General features: G+C 40.8%; 1 protein-coding gene across 3 annotated transcripts in view; it reads left to right on the forward strand.

Annotated features, from left to right (window-relative positions):
* THRB (thyroid hormone receptor beta) overlaps window positions 1–19,259 on the forward strand; it is a 357,640-nt gene that overhangs the window by 245,826 nt on the left and 92,555 nt on the right. For all 3 annotated transcript variants that reach the window (XM_045537904.1, XM_045537896.1, XM_045537913.1), the window contains one exon: window positions 7,128–7,191. In XM_045537904.1, the coding sequence (XP_045393860.1) occupies window positions 7,170–7,191 (22 nt within the window). In that variant the 5' untranslated portion in view covers window positions 7,128–7,169. The remainder of the gene's footprint in view (window positions 1–7,127; window positions 7,192–19,259) is intronic.

The raw sequence follows: 19,259 nt of genomic DNA on the forward strand, positions 1-19,259 counted from the left end.
CACGTTCCCCTTTGAGGTGGATGAGCTAATCCCCATTTTAGGAACGCAACTCTTGACTTTTAATATCCCATGTGTCATTCTGTTGGTAAGTGGCAGGGCCAACACTCTTTCCAACATTCCATGGTGACATGCCTGGGAGAGAGATGGAAAAAGAGAGGGGAAGGGGAAGGGGAACAGGGGGACAGTGATTTAGCCTGGACATAGGTTAAAATGAAGAGTAGAAAGGAACACTAGAATGAAATTTTTGAACTTGAATTAAAAGGTGTGGGTGGAGTGGAAGTAAAAGCTAACCATTTTGCTAAGAACAACAACAAAAAAATCTCAGACACAGCAGATTAAGCTCAGTTTCAACCACAGACCCTGGTTGTATTGTCTCCCTCCCTGAAGGCAAAACACTTACAGTGAAATGAAAATTATAGCTTTGCCATTCAATAGTCATTTGCTAATGTCTATAATGTGGGGCTCAAGTCTCCTGCCACACCCAGGGAGGAACTCTGACTTTGCCTTCCCCTCTAAGAGGTGATCCATTTGGCTTAACCCCCGGGCTGTGTGATAGGCACAGCCCCTACTACTTTTCCACCGTCTTTACTAACTCGGAGTCTTATGTGCCTTTTTAACTAACCCCATCCTGTCTAACTCTTTTAAGTTTTAAATTTTTTTCCTCTTACTGATTTTTTGATAGGATGTTCCCAGATAGGGTTAGTTTTACAAAGCGTAAAAGGTGGGTCGCAGTGAAGTATGACGTGACAACACTTTGCTTCTGTTCTCCTCTATTTGAGCTCCCAACTAATTCCAATCATCAGAAATTAAATCATTATAAATTCACGTCATTGGGTCCTAGACTTACTATTAAAATGCAAAAGCCTCAGGGAAGGACAACTGGGGCTGCATCCATATAGGAAGCTATAGAGTTGGGATCAAGTTCATTTCTGTGTCTAGCCTTCCTTACTCCCCATAACAAGGCTAAATGAACATGAAAGGTAAGAATCTGTAATAACCTAACACTTGGGCATCTGACCTCTTAAAATGAACCAAGAGAATTTCTTACGAAGGTTCCCTGCCCACAGCCCCAACCCAGTCATGGCACCTTGGGCTGCTTCCTCCTGAGATAGCCAAGGAAAAGAAACTAAGGAAGATGGTCTGAAAGGCCACAAAACACCTTCCTCAGAAAAGGTTGATGCTGAGATGTGAGAGGAAGCAAGGTTTCAGATTCAGTGTACAGATGGTATAAATAGTGGATGGAAAGGTTTTTGAAGGGGTCATTTTTACAGATATCCCTTCAATGCTATAGTTTCTATGGGGCAAAAGGAAACACAAGAGGACAAAGGTGTGCAGTCTGGAGTTCTATAAGAAGGAGTTGGGGTGTTCTCTCTGGCATTAGTCTAGCCTTGTGATCTTAAATACTGAGAGAGGAAAATAGCAATGATCCCACCCAAAAGGGTCAGTCTCCTGAACAATCCTCCTGCACTCTGCGGCAGGGCTGTCTTTCTCAAATGGGGTCACTGCCTTAAGGACCTTCCGTGGCTCCCAATTTCCCACAGGATAAAGTCCAAATTCCATACCAAGCCTTTCAAGACCCCTCACCATCTGGCCTCAAACCGCATATACAGTGTCATTCTTGGTCACTTCCTGCCCCCTAATCATGTTCCCCATGCTCTTTTGTTGCTCCTAAGCCAGGCTTTCCATCCCCATCCTGGAAGAAATCCTGGCTCATTTTTTCAAAGCCAAGTTCATATGTCACCATTGCGATCCCTCATACAGGTAGAATTAATCACCTGTTCCTTGGTGCTCCAAACACATCTTTCATCCCTCTTATTCAGCTCCTCTGCCCCCGCGTCACAGGCTGGCTTCCTCACCCGAGCCCCACAGGGGTGGGCGCCGGGCTAATCCATCGTGAATGACCCGGAGCCTGCTGGGCTGCTGTGTGATGGGTGAATGGGCAGCTCTAGCCTAGACCCTTGGGTCAGTGGAATCCCCTTCAGCCTCCAGCCTTGCTCCTGAGAAAGCATCTTTCTGCCACCCCCAGAGGGATCTGATTGCATTTAATAGTTCCTCTTCTCTGTGCTCCCCTCCAAAACCAGTTCTCTCGTCTCCTTTCCATTCTATTCACTGGATCATATTTACGTCAACTCACGTCTTTTCTATTAGATATTTGCATTTTAATAATGACCAAAGTTGTAGCCAAAGCTTAATGTGGTATCTGTGAATGGGTTTTACATGTGAAAGCTGTCTGTGAACCCCCTGAAAATACATGCCAGATCATTTGCTTGTTTCTAAGGGGAAGGGCCTATAACTTTCATGACATTCCTTGAGGAGTCCACACCCACAAATAGTTGAGATCCACTGAGCTAAAAAATGAAGCTTTAGAGGAGAATTTAAGGTGGAGCATGGAGCAGGCCTTTAAACTTATCCCTAAAGCCACTTCACACACAGTGCCTGCTTTATTGCAGCATAGAGACGCTGGTCTTCTCAACGGAGGCTCGATGCGCCCTGAGAACAAAGAGCAGCCCATGGTAAGGAGAGTGTGCTCCTCTGTGCGCTGCCCCTGCTTACGAGACGTGCGTCTCTTTTGGACCTCAGGCGGAGCACAAAAGGGCCTCAGCAGTCCCCAGCTGCATCTCTTCACCTGTCCTCAGCCCACAGGACACACCTGAACTCTCCTGCACGTGACAGCTTCTCACATATTTGAAGACCACTATCTACCTTTCGTGTGACTCTTCCCTCTTCTAGGTTTCCTTCAACGTTTCCTTGAGATACATTTTCCACCCTCCAGGACATTCTATGTGAGATGTTTCTCCTAAAATGTAGCAGCCCGCATGTGGGCTGGCCCTTGTCCTACAGGCCGCATTTCCGTCCCTGCAGCCCAGTGATGGCCTTTGAGTTAGTAGCAGCAGCCACCGCTCACAGCGGGTTGCATGGAGCCCAATGTCTTCAAAGTCCCTGGACCTATTTCCTAAGTGTTGATAATAATTTCATTTACTTTTCAGTTTCAGAGTACTCAATAACAACTTTCCTCTCATTTGGATTTTTAAAATAAAAATGCATTTTGTGTGTCTGAGAGGTGAATGCTCACTTTCCCACTCTTCCAAGGGGAATGGGCTTTACCCAAGGGACATGGCATTGGACTGAGAACAGGCGGAACGGGCAGAGGAAGGCTCTGCCTGCATGAAGCTCAGCACCGCTCCCTGGAACATGGCATCTGTGACTTGTATTTTTAGCTGCTATTTCACAGCCGGCTTATAAAAGGGATTGTAAATCCCCGAGGGCAGAGAGCCCCCCTTAACCTGCCTGCAGCCAGTGTCTATCCCAGTGTTAAATGCTCATTACATTCATCACCGCGTCTTGCTATTTCTATCTCCTAAATGTCACTTGAGCCCCTCACCTTCTCACCATCTCTGCCGCCACCTCCTGTGGCCGCCTAACCGGCCTGCTTTCCACCCACCAGCCACCCTGAGGCTTTAAAAACTCAAACTGCTTCAAACCTGCGAAACGTAAAGGAGTTGCCCAGGTTTTCTGTATGAGGCTCATTTCTTGCAAAGTAGTCCTTGGGCCATTGGAGCACAAAGATGAGAACAAAGGATTCAATCATAACCTGGGAGAGGTCCATTTAAAAGACACCTCCACTCAGAAGCCTTCCCAGATAAGCTCAGGTAGAAATGACCTCTCCTTCCCTCGGGCCCCAGTCTATTCTGAAGAGACACGCAACGTGAAACATGTATACATTTTTGCATTCCTCTTTTTGGCATAATTCTCTGCCTCTGTTAGAGGCACTGCCACTTACGGGCAGGTTGCAGCATTGTCTTTGAATAAACCTAGGTCATTGCCTAAATGGAGTCAGTCTCAATCAAAGCCTCTCGACTGACTGACCAAACAAATGAATGACCTGTGTAAAAAGAGTATTTCCACTTGGGTAGCACTTGCCTAGGAGAATCAATGGAATAGCATTTTCCCCGTCCGCTGGTGCAGTACTGGTGAAGCTGTTAAAGGACTGTCAAATTTGAAGGGCCCTGGTGTGCAGACCCTCACTGGATCTAACTGAAAACTCTTCCCTACCAGAGAGCAAAGGGACCTGTTTCAATGAATGATACACAGACGTGACCCAGACCTTCCTGGACAAAGTGTAGTTATCGACCCTTCATTAGCAGAACCACCCCTTTCACTGCACCAACACCTTGACCCTTCTCTTCACTGGCCTACTCAACAGAGCCCTCCTCTGCGCTTGTTTCCTTCCTAGAAAGTAAATAAACTCAGCTTGCTTTACTTTTAAGCTCTTTTGGACTTTGTTTTTCCCTTTGACCCCATGACCTGGTGGTGAGCCCAGGCTCCTGCCATGTGTCTGGAAAGGACCGTGTCTGGGTTTCCCGTCCTCAGGACAGAGCACTCTGTTGACACCCCTGGTGTGTTATAGGATGACCGGAAAATGAGGCCCCGGGATACTTATCCACTCCAGAAGATTATTAGAAGCTTTCCTGGAATCACATTTAAAACTCTAGAGCTCAATGAAGGAGAATAGTACTAAATACTAAATAATAACCAATACTAAAGTACTCGGGTAATAGTAACACTTGTATACTATTAACGCTATCATAATAGTATTAGTAATACTATTGCTCTAATATAATAATACTAAAATACTAAAGTACTAAATCATACTATGGTTGATGAAAAATAATACTAAATAGAAAAATCAGTACTGAATTTTGTGGTGATAACACTATTCCTAAAGTCTTAATAAGATTTTTTTTTTCCTTTTCCTAGATATTTACTGCTTCACACACAATACTTTTCTGTTCAAATGCCTAATCAACTGGGATTTTGAAAATGAAGATATTTTTAAACCGATGGCATAGCAAGAACTTCCTGGGATTTTGTAGCTTTACCTTTTAGATGATGAAAAGGATACAAAACTATTCTGACACATTTGTATTAATGTTGCATTTTTTTAATTTTTTTTATTTATTTTTTTAATGTTGCATTTTAATACAGGTGTTATCAGTGAGGATTCTTTTGGTCGCGAGCAACAGAAACTTGACTCAAACCAGCTCATGTAAAAAGGGAAATGTGTTGCTCGGGGTGTCCAGGGAAGGGCTGAGTAGCCAAACTCTTGCAGGGGCAGGAGGGGACAGAGCCGGGCCTCAGGAAGGACCGAGAGCACAGCATTCCCTTTTCACTTCAGGTTCTCTGCCAGACTCATCCTCTCACCTTCACATGGGCTTTTTCCAGGTGCTGAAAGATATGGCCTCAAATAGTCTTAGAGTTTTAACTTGTGATAAATTCTGCCCCTAGAGAGTAACTAAATAGTATCTCCCTCTCCCTTCCTCCCTTTATTTTTCTCTCTCCAAGTATCCTGAAAAAGCATCTTATTAGCCCACCTAATAAACCAGTCCGGCCAGAGGTAGGGCACTGTGGTTGGCCCAGCTTGATCCATGTTCCCCATCCTTTCCAGAACATTCAAGAGCAATATCCTGTGAAAACGTGGCAGCTTCTGTGGGTTGGGAGAAGTGGTTAATGGCAGCATACATAGTTCCTACGAAGAGCAGCAGAGTCAGGACAGACACTACTGTGGGTATGACCTGTGCTTTCACCTTAGGGCACTTTGAAACCTGGTCCCCCTCATTCAAAATGCAGCTGGACAGATGAAGGAGGATGGGACAGAGGACTTGTGGCTGGTGGCCCTTGAAAAGCTAATCAGTAGCAAGAATGCATTTTCCTAGTAGTTGACGTTCATCTCCTCTATCAGATGCCAATTCAGGTGGCTCACACTGTGCTGTATCAGCTTCATTCATTTTATTTTATTCAGTTGTTCAGCATATGTTGTTGAGTACCTATTATGTCTCTGGTACTCTGCTCATTGTGGAAGATATAAAAATAAGCAAGTCCCTGCCATAAAGAGGTGACAGTGTACTGGGAAAGACAGCATATAAACATGTAATTTCCACAGGATGAGACAAGAACTATCGTCAAGGTGTGAATTCATTGCTTCAGTATTAGTGTGGAGACAGCCTGAATGGCCATGTGTAAATCTGTGTTGTAAATATAACCCACATACTGCTTCTCCAACCAGTTATTTAACATCAAGATGGTTCTTCCCTTGTCCAATGGCTTTCATGTGCATAATATGTTATAGATTGCCCAGCACTTTCACTCATACAATGTTTAAACCTCAGCCTTGTGAAATAAGTAGAGCAAGTATTAGTTGCCTCATTTTACACTGAAGAAATGGAGATTCCAGTGCTTTAAATTACTTGTCATGGTTCCACAGCTAGTACATGACAGCTTCGGCCCTTGAGCCCATGCCCTGGGCTTCAGTGCTACTCCTAAGCCAGCATGCTGCCACTATCTACCACTGGACACAGAACCCCTCCAGGAAAAGAACCCCACTCTTGATCTATCCCCAGCAACATGCTGAAGGACTCTGACCCGGGTTCATCAGCCACCTGTGTCCATCTGTGTCATCCACCGTGCGCGTCCTTCAGCATTCTTCCTCTGTCAGGGTGCCTCTGGTCCCTGACGCCCACTGGGTCTCCCTGCTCAGTCTGAGGGCCAAGTCTGTCTGTTGCTCTTGGATTTCACTGAGGTAGTGGTGAGGAAGAGGAGCTCAGCTCTGACTGTGGAAAAATCATAAATGGGCAGATGCGAATATGGATTCAGTTCTCTAGAGCAGTGTATCAAAGACTTTAAAGTGCACACAAATCACCCAGGGATCTTGTCCAAATGCAAATTCTGATCAAGTGGGACCAAAATTTCTATTTCTAAGAAGCTCTCAGGCAATGCTGAGATTGCTGGTCTACAGGCCATACTTTAAGAAACAAGGATCTAGAATAAAGATGCTAATAATACATCTTAGCCACTCTTAGGAAAAACAGCAAGCCAGTGGGCTGGTAGCTTTCTTAAAAACCTGAGATGGAAAAAGGTGACCTTGAAAAAATATTATTTTAAAAACATATTTATAGAAAGGATCCTGATATGAAGATTAAGAAGTCTTGTAAACTTACACTAATCACATAGCCCACCTATGCTTCAGTTTCCCCAGTTCTGAGTTGAGAGTAATTAATGCATATGATATTGTTTGGAACAAAACATTATGGAAAATGCAGGTTATAATCTGTGGTATTTTTTCTTTGTAGGAGATGTCAGTGAAGAAAAGGATCCAGAATGATTACTAACCTATGACTCCCAACAGTATGACAGGTATCTACATATTTTTAATTTTCTTTGTGTGTCTTTATTTTTGTTCCACCTGAAGTGAAATTTAAGCTTCCTAAAGACCAACCTGAGAGTCTTAGCAACAATTATTTCCAAACCCATAAGTGTTAGTAAACCCTGTGACTATCTCCCTGCAAATGTGCTTCCATTTTCTGCAGAATTATGAGAGACATTATCACCAGAAAGATGGAGAGGAAATGATTATTCACAGTGAAAAACTAGTTTTTAACCATCGTCAGATCACCACTGTACACTAAATATGTGTACTCTTTGCAGTCATTTAGCTTAAGATAATAAACGGTTCTGCATACTTAGTGACCACAGAGTCTGTGTATGTTCCCCAAAGTAAGCTGTTTATTCCATTGAGCAGTAGAGTCAGAATGTAATATGATTAAATCACATAAGGTACAAATGAGCTATAAAACTCTTAGCAAGGGTCTAAGGAGAGAGAGAATAATCCCTGGAGGAATATAAGGTTGCAATAGCACAAATTCTTTGTGAAACACATAGCGTGGGGGTTGCACACACAAAGGGCCCAGGGACCGGGGCAGATTACACAACCAGGCAGACGACTGCTAAAGTTGGGTATAAGGAAAAACAAATAAAACTGGAGAACTTGAGTTCTTCCTGAAGGGAAGTTATTCCCCAACCTAGGCAATCACTGACAAGAAGGAATGAAATTCTGTGTGTTCATAAATTTCAAATTTTCAAGAGAAATCCAGATTTTAAATGAAATATCCCAATCTTTCAATGTTAGCAATTAACTTATAAAAATATCAAAGACCCATGGGCCAGTCAAAATATGTCTGCTGACCAGAATCAATCCATAAGCCATGAGTTTGTGACCTTGGCTATACATCTTCCAGCCTAGCACCAAGACCATGACTATCGTTTTGGTTAGCATGGCAGCAGGGCAAGTCCCCGTAGAACTCTGTGTGTCATGAATGCAGCCTGACCTTTGATAATCTGTTCATGTCTCCTTCCCACACTATGATGAATTAAATGTTCAGGACATTTCCCCCAAGAATCTATTCTCCAGTATGCCTGAGAAACTGAAGCAACTGAAATTGGCCACTCAGCCTTCTGAAAGTTTGGAAGCCTCTCCATGACCATAAACATTCTCTCTCCCGGCATCATTACCCAGCCTCTCTTCCCGCCCACGCTCAAGCTCCTGATGTAGCAAAAAGACAGAGCGCCGGGGCAAACCAGAATGATTCACACCTGTAAGAAGTGAGGGCTTCAGAATCACATCTCATCTTCTCTTCATCTTATTTCACATTAACAGGCACCAAAATGCACCCACTCCCATTTCTATTCTGCTGCCAAGTAGGCCGAATTTTCCACCTCTTAAATCTCACGCCTTCTGTGTCATAGACATGCTCATTCAACCATAGCTACAGCCTCCAAGACTCTGCTGGAAGGATTGGGATCTCAGTTGAAAGGAACGATGGCATGTAAATCTTTGCCGGCACGTGCAGGTGTGAGCACGCAGACATCAGGCAACCGGTATCCACACTGCAAAACCAAGGTCTCCCTCTCCAGTAAAGGGCAGTGTGAGATCAGGTGCTACACAAGGGTGGCTTTATACTCCATGACAATATGCCCACCTGGAAAAGCTTCCAGAAAGCTCTAGACTCAACGAACATACCCTGAGACATATGAAAATGGCAAAACTTGTTATAAAAATGAGTAATAAAACGGTTTTGGTTGCCGTGGGGATTATTTCTAGATAGAGCATCCCAGGCCCCTCTAGATCAGGGGCCAGCATTTTTTTGAGAGCCAGTGAATAGATATTTCTGGCTTTGCAGCCCACATGGTATCTGTTGCAACTACTCATTTCTGCTGTTGTAGCATGAAAAGCCACAGACTGTGTGTAAACAAATGGACTTGGCTTTATTTTAGTAAAACTTTACTTACAAGACAGGCAGCAGGTCAGCGTTGGCCCACAGACTGTAGCTTGTGGAGCCTTGTTCTGAGTCCAGGTGGTCCAGGAAGTTGTCTTCTAGCTCTAGACCATCCTATTGTTGGCAGAACCCCCAAGGCTGAGTCAGCTTGAGGGCTGAGCTAGGAATCCAGGCTCACAAGCTGGCTTCTCCACCCGTCTTGTAGAAGCCGGGATGCTTTCCTCGCAGGCTGAACTGGAACCCCAACTGCCTCCTAATTAAGGAGAGAGCTTTCACTTCCAGAATTTGCTTCATAGTAGAGAAACTAATCGTAGTTCTACTTTCAAAAGAAACCTTCTTCATACACATATATGTTCAGTCTATGTTAATGGGCTTAGATGAGAAAATCATTACGTTAGGCACCCTTGTTTGTGTGTAAAATAAAACAATGTCCTTCTCTCTCTCTCTCTCTCTCTCTCTCTCTCTATCTCTATCTCTATCTATCTTTGGCTGTGGGCTTGGGCTCAGTAGCACAATAGGGCACCTATAGTTAACAATAATTATTATCAGAATAACTAGAAAAGAGTGGAATTGGGATGATAAATGCTTGAAGGGACGGATATCCTAGTTACCTTGATTTGATCATTGCACATTGTATGCTTGTATCAAAATTTCATGTGTTTCTCATAAATATGTACTATTATTTGCCCATAAAATTTTTTTGAAAAACATCAAAAAGAAGACCATAATAAAATTGTAAGCCATCAGAACTAAGTGTTTGCTCTAGGAGCATAATTTAAAGAACAAATAAACATTTTCTCTCTGAAAAACATAGTAGGTAATATCACTGTTATGCAATACAGGAAATCAATTAACCTTTATGAAAAGAAAATCATTTTTTAAATGAGCAGGAGTTGAGAACATTGAATCTATTTTCCTAAAACGAAGCAGGCCAGCATTTCAGATAAAAGAAGTATGTTTTTGTAGGCTCTTTCAGCCACAATGCTTATTAAATTTATGTATTTTGCACTAACACAAATGAAAAATTGTTTATTTTCTGGAGTTATTTAATATCAGTTACAATGGAGTCAGATCTTGCCAAAATTTTCTCATTTCTTTACCCCACCTAATTTGAAATTAGGACTGGATGATATCACTCTTTGAGATATACTGATTCTTAAATAGGAAAGTAAAAAAAGTGCCATAATACCATATTTTATTAATCTGCAATTAAGCACCATTTCCTAGGTAATCTGAAGGAAATTGTGCTGCCATTTATGACATCATAATGAGCTCTATTTTGAATAAAACCATGATTCACAGCATAGGGGAATTCATTCTAAGATATGAATACCTAAGTTTTAAATAGCAAAGTTAGAGGCTTTCACCCTTGGCTGAACAGGAGACTAAGATCTCAAACTCTAACTGTCCCAGAAGAGACAGAAACAAGAATCTATTACGCTTGCACTGAACCTAGCTTTATGAAGTTAGGATATGGCAAAAAGTTAGCAAAGTATTTGATGTTTTCGTTGAAACTGGGCCCCCAGTAATTTTAAGTCACACTATTATGAATCCTTTAATGTGAATAATATATTCCCGATTCATTTGTTTAACTTGGATTTCTTCTTTGTGACTCATCTGTTCATTTCACTTCTCTATTTGGTGTTTGTCTTTTTCCTTAGCAAGGCATTATTATTGGGCGTATGTATCCTTGGTACCAGGGGAGGATGCTTGCAAGGATAGACAAGAGCTTTCAGTTGTCACCCCAATGTTTTCTGCCATGTGATCTTTGCACTGTTTCTTGTTTGCTTGTTTTGGGAGGGGCTCATTTGTTAAACAAAATTAAGAACGACATAGGTTTTTTTTTTTTAATTTACATTTTCCTTGTTACTCCTGAGGTTGAGTATTTTTTACATGTTTATCGGCCACTTGCATTTCATCTGCAATTTGCATTTTCATATTTGTTGCTCATTTGCCCATTATGATCTTTGTCTTTTCTCATTTGTAGAACCTGTTTATATGTTAAGGATATTAACTAAACAAGTCACTTAATCTCTCTAGATCTTGGATTCCTTATCTATTAAATGAGAAAACGAGACTAGTTCATTACTAGTTCCCCTTTCACTTTTAAAATTAGATTATCTATACTTCAATTTTAAATATTTATAAATTGCATTTTCATAAAGTAAGGCATACATATTAATGGTTGGGTATAAAGTAAAAGCAAACTCTGGAGCAATGTATTTGGTGTTTTGAGACTATCCTACTAATGAAGTTTTTCAGAGTCAAACAAAACATTTAAGTAGGGAAAACTCAGTATTTTATTGTAAAGTCCATGTCATTTTTCAAAGGCAGAGCTTTAGGTGTTCCTCAAGGCTTTTCAACTGCTTCTTTATGGCCATTTCATTCCTTCAGAAATAGAATCCCAGTGGTGCATATGTCCTACCTATGTAGAATAGCTTCTCATGGTGTCAGAAGGCTATTAACAGCAAAACAATGACACCACTGAAAGATAACTAATGTTAACAGTGTACATATTGTCAATGTTTCCCACTGCCAACAAACACTCTTCCTCAAAAGGATTTTCTTCTTGGCTACTTAGTAATCCATCAAATGGTGACACAGCCCCTGATTGTTAGTCTGGTAACACAATATTATTATAAATAATATATGATGAGTATATATTTATGGAATGTACATTGACATGTTGAATATATAATTAACTGCTTTGTACATAATTTTGCATCTCATTATTTCCTCAGGATAAATTCTGCTAAATAAAAGGAAATGCTGGATCAAAGGGACTGAACAGCTTTAAAAATTTTTTCTATTGCCAAATTATAACCAGATTATTGGGCCCACTGAGACACCCACCACCAATGCAGCCTCCATTTAATCACAAATGTACAGTTTTGTGGCAGTTGGTCTGTCTGTTTTTAAAGAGGCAATTTGTTAGGCAATTTTATCATACCTTTTCAAAACTTTACATTTTCCTTACTGATAATGAATTTGACTACACACATACACACATACACTGATTGGCCACTTAAACTTCATATTTTGTAGGTTACCTATTTGTTAAACTTTTCTATGGTGGTGTTTGTCTTTTTCTTACGATTTAAATATTAAGGAATTAATTCATTGTCTATTATAAATGTTACAAGTATTTCTCCCAATTTAGAATATGTGTCATCTTTTGTGTATAGTAATATTTCACCTTTTTAAAAAAATTCTTATTTTGAAATAATTTTATACTTACAGGAAAGTTGCAATACTTATGTAAAGAGTTCCCAGAATCTTCAAATGTTAACATTTTATCACATTTGCTTTAATCTTTTCCCTCTCTCTTCCTATTTCTATCTAACTTTCATTTTGAAACATTTACAAATAAATTTTAAACTTGATGCTGTGGCATTTTCAGACATACAAAAAATTTTTAGCTTATATATAGTAAGTTTTATTAAGTGTCATTTTATAATTTATTTCTTTGTTGTCCAACTTAGAAATGTCTTCTGGTGAGTGCTGAGGAAAAGAGATCGATGGACTCTGTAGGATGAGTTAGCACTTTTATTTCAGCTTGTAATTCTCTTTAATCAGACACAGGAATGACTTGGTTAAGCTTGAAGATTTTCTCAACAACACCCTCTCACACTTACCCTCTGTGCACCAACCATCTACCCAAAGTAGCCTTGCCCTAGCCTTTGGGAAAGAGAGAGCAACACCTGACAGCGGTGGACGTCCTCCTGTCCCTTCTCCCAACAGGGTGCCAACATGGCCCTGTGCTTCCCCTGCCAGAGCAGGGAGGCTTTAGATTGATGTATTCACTCCTGGCGTAATTATGCTGACGGGGAATCTGGAAGCTTATTTCACTTTCTTCTGAATTCCTGTTTCCCAGATGTGACCAAGAATAAAATGTGGCCTTGGATTCCATAGAGCCATCTATAGACATTACAAATGTTGCTGTGAATAGTTTAGCAGAAAGAAAAATACTGACTTGCCCAAAGAGCTAGCTCTACTGTTCCTTGAGCCCCAATTACAAAAAAGAACATTGATTTTATTTTCTATATATTTAACCACACAATGCAATGGGGGCCTTTTCGCTGCCCCCACTGCCACTCCTTGGCATGGTGTTGCTCCTAGAAGAAATAAAAATCTCACTGCAAGCGGGCTAGAAAGGAAATAGCCGTATCCCCCAAAATGCCTTGAAGGCAGAAGGGAAGCTATTGCACACACAACACACAAAAAGTCTCTAAATTCATCCTCAGACATCTTGCCCACAGATCCACTTTTCTTGGTAACTGCTGAAACCTCATGTCCTCTTCTCCCTCTCTCCCCAGAGGCCAGAAACCTCGAGTGTCCCCTGCACACACAGCCTCCCTCGCTGCCCCAGTCAGGATCCAGATCCTGCTTCCCCTCCCTCTTCTCCCCTACTCCCAGCCAGGGGCCCCACCTGTCATCTCCTTTCAAGATCATGAGCCTCTTCTCTCCACCCCCCCTGTTTGCATCTTCTTCTAAAACCCTGCAGCAAAATAAACAGATCATCTTTGGGAACCCACTCGCCTTGGAAACCAAGGGTGGGCAAAACCGCAAATGTTTATAATTTTACATTTTTTCCCTGTCACACACAAACTGATAGGAGAGAGTGAAAATCACTCCATGGCATCCATCTAGCTTGGGGACGAGAGGAGACAGACATCTCAGTTCCAGATTTTCTCCGGTTCCCACCGTGACAAGGGGAAAACCATGAAACCACAAAAAAGAGAGTTTCTCTGCAGCTAACATGTCACCTTTTTCTTTAAAATCCTTCCTTTTTCCTCAGAAAAAAGAAGGGACAGTGACCCTTCATATAATACGACTGGGTAAAGGATGCTGGACTTTGCCATAATAGTCCACGTAAAGGACTGGCCCTCCTGGACTCTGTCTCTGTCCTTCTCCTGTCCCTCCTCTGGAACTTCCCGAACTTCCTCTGGAAGAGAAACTTCCTACAGAACAGTAGGGGCTTTCTGAAAAGCACCAAATTAATAAAATCTCACCAAACTCCATCAGATTAGCAAAAACTTTCCCTCAAGTCTCCTGGGGGACTCTTAGACAATTATTTCTCGAACAACTTCAGTTTCCAAATTTGAGCTGCAGCCAGGTGATCAGGAAGTTGAAAATGCCAAAAGGACAAGGCTTTCTAGAGAGTAAAAGATGAGAGCAGAAAAGGGAAGAAAAATATTTATTATTTATTCTTCAACAATTCCTATATTCTTCCTAGAAGGCACCCTTTACAATGTTTGCTTCTTCTCCTACCCCGACACCTTGCCCCATTGTCCCTGCGCCCCGCCCCACTCCCCCATCACCGCCATCACCACCATCATCATCATCACGCCACCTCCACTGCAGTCACTGCTCCGCGTGTCATCACGACCGTCACCACCATCCTGATAAACTCATCTCAACCTCCTTCCAGCCGGTTGTAACCCAGGATTGCCCAGCACACCTTTCCCTGGCCTCTCCCTGCAGTCACAAGTGACAACCGTAACCTAACAGGGTTCTGTTATGTCAGGTTATATTTTCCTCTCTATTCTCCCAAACACCACCAAAGTCCATAGCCGTTGCATGTATGTAGGTGCTAGGTCCTTTAAAAAAAATTGAAAATAATTTTCCGAACAAAAATTTAGTTCATAATGAATATATGGTGTTATTTTGCTTACAGTGAGCCAAGAGTTATTTTTATGCGGCACCACCACCTGCCATCATTGCCAACTGAAAAGTCCCAGGCTCTTGTTTTATCCATCTTTGCTTTTCTTTCAAGTCTAGGCTAGGATGACATTTTCACTCTGGAATTTGGCTGTGTTGTAAAAAGGAAACTAGTGTGGAACGCCAACTCCCCAAGCCTGCAGAGTGCAGACACATTCTTGTCTTGGTGCTGGAATTGACCTGAGGCATTTTCTCTAAGGCTCAGACTTTACACATTGGCAAGCTAAATTCAGCCTGGGGAAGTGACTTGCTCAAGGTCACTACAGAAGACTGTGGAGTATTTGGACCATCCATTCCCCAAGCTTGGGAAACTGTGGGTTAAATGACTTCAAATGTGATTATGTTGTTTTTTTTATTTTTTTTTCTTTCCTTAACTGAATTTCTTAGTCTTTATCATGCTAATGTGCGTGCTGAATCTCTAAAGAAGTTGTATTAAGCTGTCTTCCCTCGCCCTTTACTTTACTTTTTTTTTCACTTCACTAAAAGTAAACCAAGACCAAATTAATAAAATCTCACCAAATTCAGTCAGATTAGCAAAAACCTTCCCTCAAAACTCCTAGGGACTCTCAGACGATTGCTTCCAGAACAGCTTCAGTTTCCAGATTTGCAGCCAGATAATCAGGAAGTTGATCCCCCTCTTTTGTAGAGGACCTAAGCTTGCCCTGTTCAAACTGGTCCTGCCCATTAGAATCACCCCGGGAGCTTTGTAAAATCCTGATGCCCTTGCCCTCCCAGAGCAGTTAAATTGGAATCTCTCAGTGGGGACCCAAGACGCAGTATGCTTTTAAAACTCTCCAGGTTAACTCTGGAGTACAACCCAGTCTGAGCACCAGGATCTGGGCACAGTGGTTCTCAGCCTTTCCTGCCCACTGCAGTCACCTGGGGACCCGACAAAAAATACTAATGTCTGGGCCCCCTGCCTAGAGAGTCCCATCAAGTGGGTCTGGGGTGGAACCCCCAGCGCCTCAAGTGATTCTAATGTGTGTCCAGTGTTGAGAAAACAGCTGTTGTTCTCAAACTTGGTGGTAGGTGTCAGAATCACTGTGAAATTTAGTTAAAATAAGAAAAGCTCTAGCCTACCATCTTACCTAATCATGACAAATGCCCGGGCTTCTTGTGCCTAATTAGCTCTCTAGGTGATTCTGAGAAAGATTTGAGAATCACTTATGTCGAGGGGTTTTTCCTCCCATTGGACATATTTTGGAAAATGTTAGTTGGGGCATCTGAGTACTTACAAAAAACATTTAAAATATTACCCTCTAATTTAGGCCTAACCTGACCAAGCTGGCAAATTGAAAGGTAATTAATGAGGCTTTACTGTGTGGGTGATGTTATTACTTTTGCCCATGAATGACAGACCCACAGGTCCTGAGACCCTGCATTTAGCCGCTGGACACCGTCACTGATCTACCTGGCCCCTCAGAGCAGCAACCTCTCCAGTGCAAATGATCAAAAAGCCCTTTGGGAATGCACTCCAAGGCCAGTATTTTTCATTGAAGAAATGGAGCAGTCATGAGGAAACTTGTTTCTCTGTCCCACAGTGATTTTATGGGCATCCAGCTTAGAATGCTATTCTGTGCTTCTCTAATGGGTAGTTTTTAGTCATGTGGTGCTTTTGGTTATAGGAGGATGGGTTTTTTATTTATTCATTTTTAATTTTTTTAAAATAAATTAAGTGATTTCCATTTCGGGGCCTCAAGAGAAGGTAGCTCTCTGGTGAGCAGTCCCCACAGAGTTCTGGTTCTCAGCCTGGACTACACATTTGAATCACTTGGGGCTCTTTTAAAAATCCCAATGCTGAAAATGCTGAGCTTTTCTCAAAGAATAGTGGTAAGAATGTAAGATTTATACAAATCACTTAACACAGTCTGGAGCACTGGGGCACAACACAGAATAGCCATGATGAGGGAGCACCTGGTACATGCTAGATATTCACTAAATGTTAATTTAGTTGTAAGAAAACAGCCAATAGAATTACTATAATACAATGGAAAAAACAAATATAAATGAGTGTATTTATTTAAGAAGCAGGTAGGCTTAAATTTTTATAGTTTTGCTTAGCCCATTGCCTTAATTCATGTTTTCTCTTCAGTGTTAGTTCAAAATTAGCACCCTAGTTAGGATTTCCTCAAAGAATTTTCTGTACAGTTTAAAGACTTTTCTTTTTCTGAAAAAATAAGAGAGAGACAAGAAATGCCTTTGTTATTCTTTATTATTTTATGGAAAGATATGTTTAATGAAGTAGTAATCTAAACATAAGATTTGAAGCAAACAATTGATGTAAAAGGAAGTAGGTAATTTTTCATATAATCTCTTCCTTTCTGCAATCCCAGATAAAATAAGCATCTTAAAACATTTGCTGGTATTATTATTTTTTTACTTCATTTTTTAAATTTCAAAATATTAAGGGAGCACAAATATTTTTGTTACATGGATACCTTTTATAAGGCTTAAGTCAGGGTTTTTAGTGTGCCCATCACCAAAATCGTGTTCATTGTACCCAATAGGTAGGTTTTTACACCTACTCCCTTCCCCTCCTTCCCGCTTCTTGATTTCCAATGACCTTTACATTTCTTTGTGCCCATGTATGCCCATCAATTAGCTCCCAATTATTAGAGAGTACACATGGTGTTTGTTTTTCCATTCCTCAGACATTTCATTTAAGATAATGGTCTCCAATTCCATCCAAGTTGCTGCAAAAGACATTATTTCATTCCTTTTTATGGCTGAGTAGTACTCTATGGTATATATATGCTACATTTTCTTAATCCACTCATGAAATTGATATGGGCACTTAGGTTGATTCTATATCTTTGTGATTGTGAATTATGCTACAATAAACATTCTAGTGCAGGTGTTGTTTTGATTAAATGACTTTTTCTCTTTTGGGTAGATATCCAGCAGTGGGATTGCTAGATCGACTGATAGGTCTATACTTACTTCTTTGAGGAATTTCCGTACTGTTTTCCATAGAGGTTGTATTAATTTGCAGTCCCATTAACAGTGTATAAGTGTTCCTTTCTCTCTGCACCCACACCAGCACCTGTTGTTTTGGGACTTCTTAATAATGGCCACTCTGACAGGGATAAGGTGATATCTCACTGTGAGCTTAATTTGCATTTCTCTGATGATTAGTGATGTTGAGCATTTCTTTGTACGTTTTTTGACCATTTGTCTCTCTTCTTTTGAAAAACTTCTGTTCATGTCTTTTGCCCACTTTTTAATGTAGGAGTTTGACTTTTTCTCTTGCTAATTTGTTTGAGTTCATTGTAGAGTCTGGATATTAGCCCTTTGTTGGACGTATAGTTTGCAAATACTTTCTCCCATTCTGTCGGTTGTCTGTTTACTCTGTTCATTTCCTTTTCTGTGCAGAAGCTTTCTAATTTAATCAAGTCCCATTTATTTATTTTTGTTGTTGCTGTATTTGTCTTTGGGGTCTTAGTCATAAATTATTTGCCTAGGCCAACGTCTAGAAGAGTTTTTCCTACATTTGCATTTAGGATTTTTATTGTTTCATGCCTTACATTTAAATCTTTTGTCCATCTTGTATGAATTTTTGTATATGGTGAGAGACAGGGGTCCTGTTTCATTCTTCTACATGTGGCTGTCCAGTTTCCCCAGCACCATTTATTGACTAGGGCTTCCTTTCCCCAGTGTATGTTGTTGTCTGCTTTGTCAAAGATCAGTGGGTTGTAGGTAGATGGTTTTATTACTATATCTGAATTCTCTATTCTGTTCTATTGATCTATGTATCTAATTTGATACCAGTGCCATGCTGTTTTGGTTACTATAGCCGTGTAGTATAATTTGAAGTCTGGTAATGTGATGCTTCCAGATTTGTTCTTTTTGTTTAAGAATGCTTTGGCTATTTGGGCTCTTTTTCAGTTCCAGATTAATTGTAGAATTATTTTTTCTAGATCTATGAAATATGACACTAGTTTTTTGATGGAGATTGCATTGAATCTGTAAATCACTTTGGGCGGTATGGACATTTTAACAATGTTGATTCTACCAATCCATAAGCATGATATGTTTTCCCATTTGTTTGTGTCATATGTAATTTCTTTCATTAGTGTTTCATAGTTCTTGTAAAGATCTTTCACCTCCTGGTTAAGTATGTTCCTAAGTATTTTATTTTCTATGTAGCTATTGTGAATAGTATTGAGTCTTTGATTTGACTCTCAGCTTTACTGTTATTAGTATATAGGAGTGCTACTGATTTGTATACATTGATTTTGTAACTGAGCTTTGTTATTTCTTTTCTTCTGTTGGCTTTGGGTTTGGTTTTCTCTTCCTTTTCTAGTTCCTTGAGATGTGAAATTAAGTTGTTAATTTGTGATCTTTCTGTCTTTTTCATATAGGCATTTAAGGCTATGGATTTTCCCCTTAGGACTGCTTTTACTGTATCCCATAGATTTTTTTTCCAAA

The sequence above is a fragment of the Lemur catta genome, chromosome 1 (genome assembly GCF_020740605.2).
Source record: "Lemur catta isolate mLemCat1 chromosome 1, mLemCat1.pri, whole genome shotgun sequence".
NCBI lineage: Eukaryota > Metazoa > Chordata > Mammalia > Primates > Lemuridae > Lemur > Lemur catta.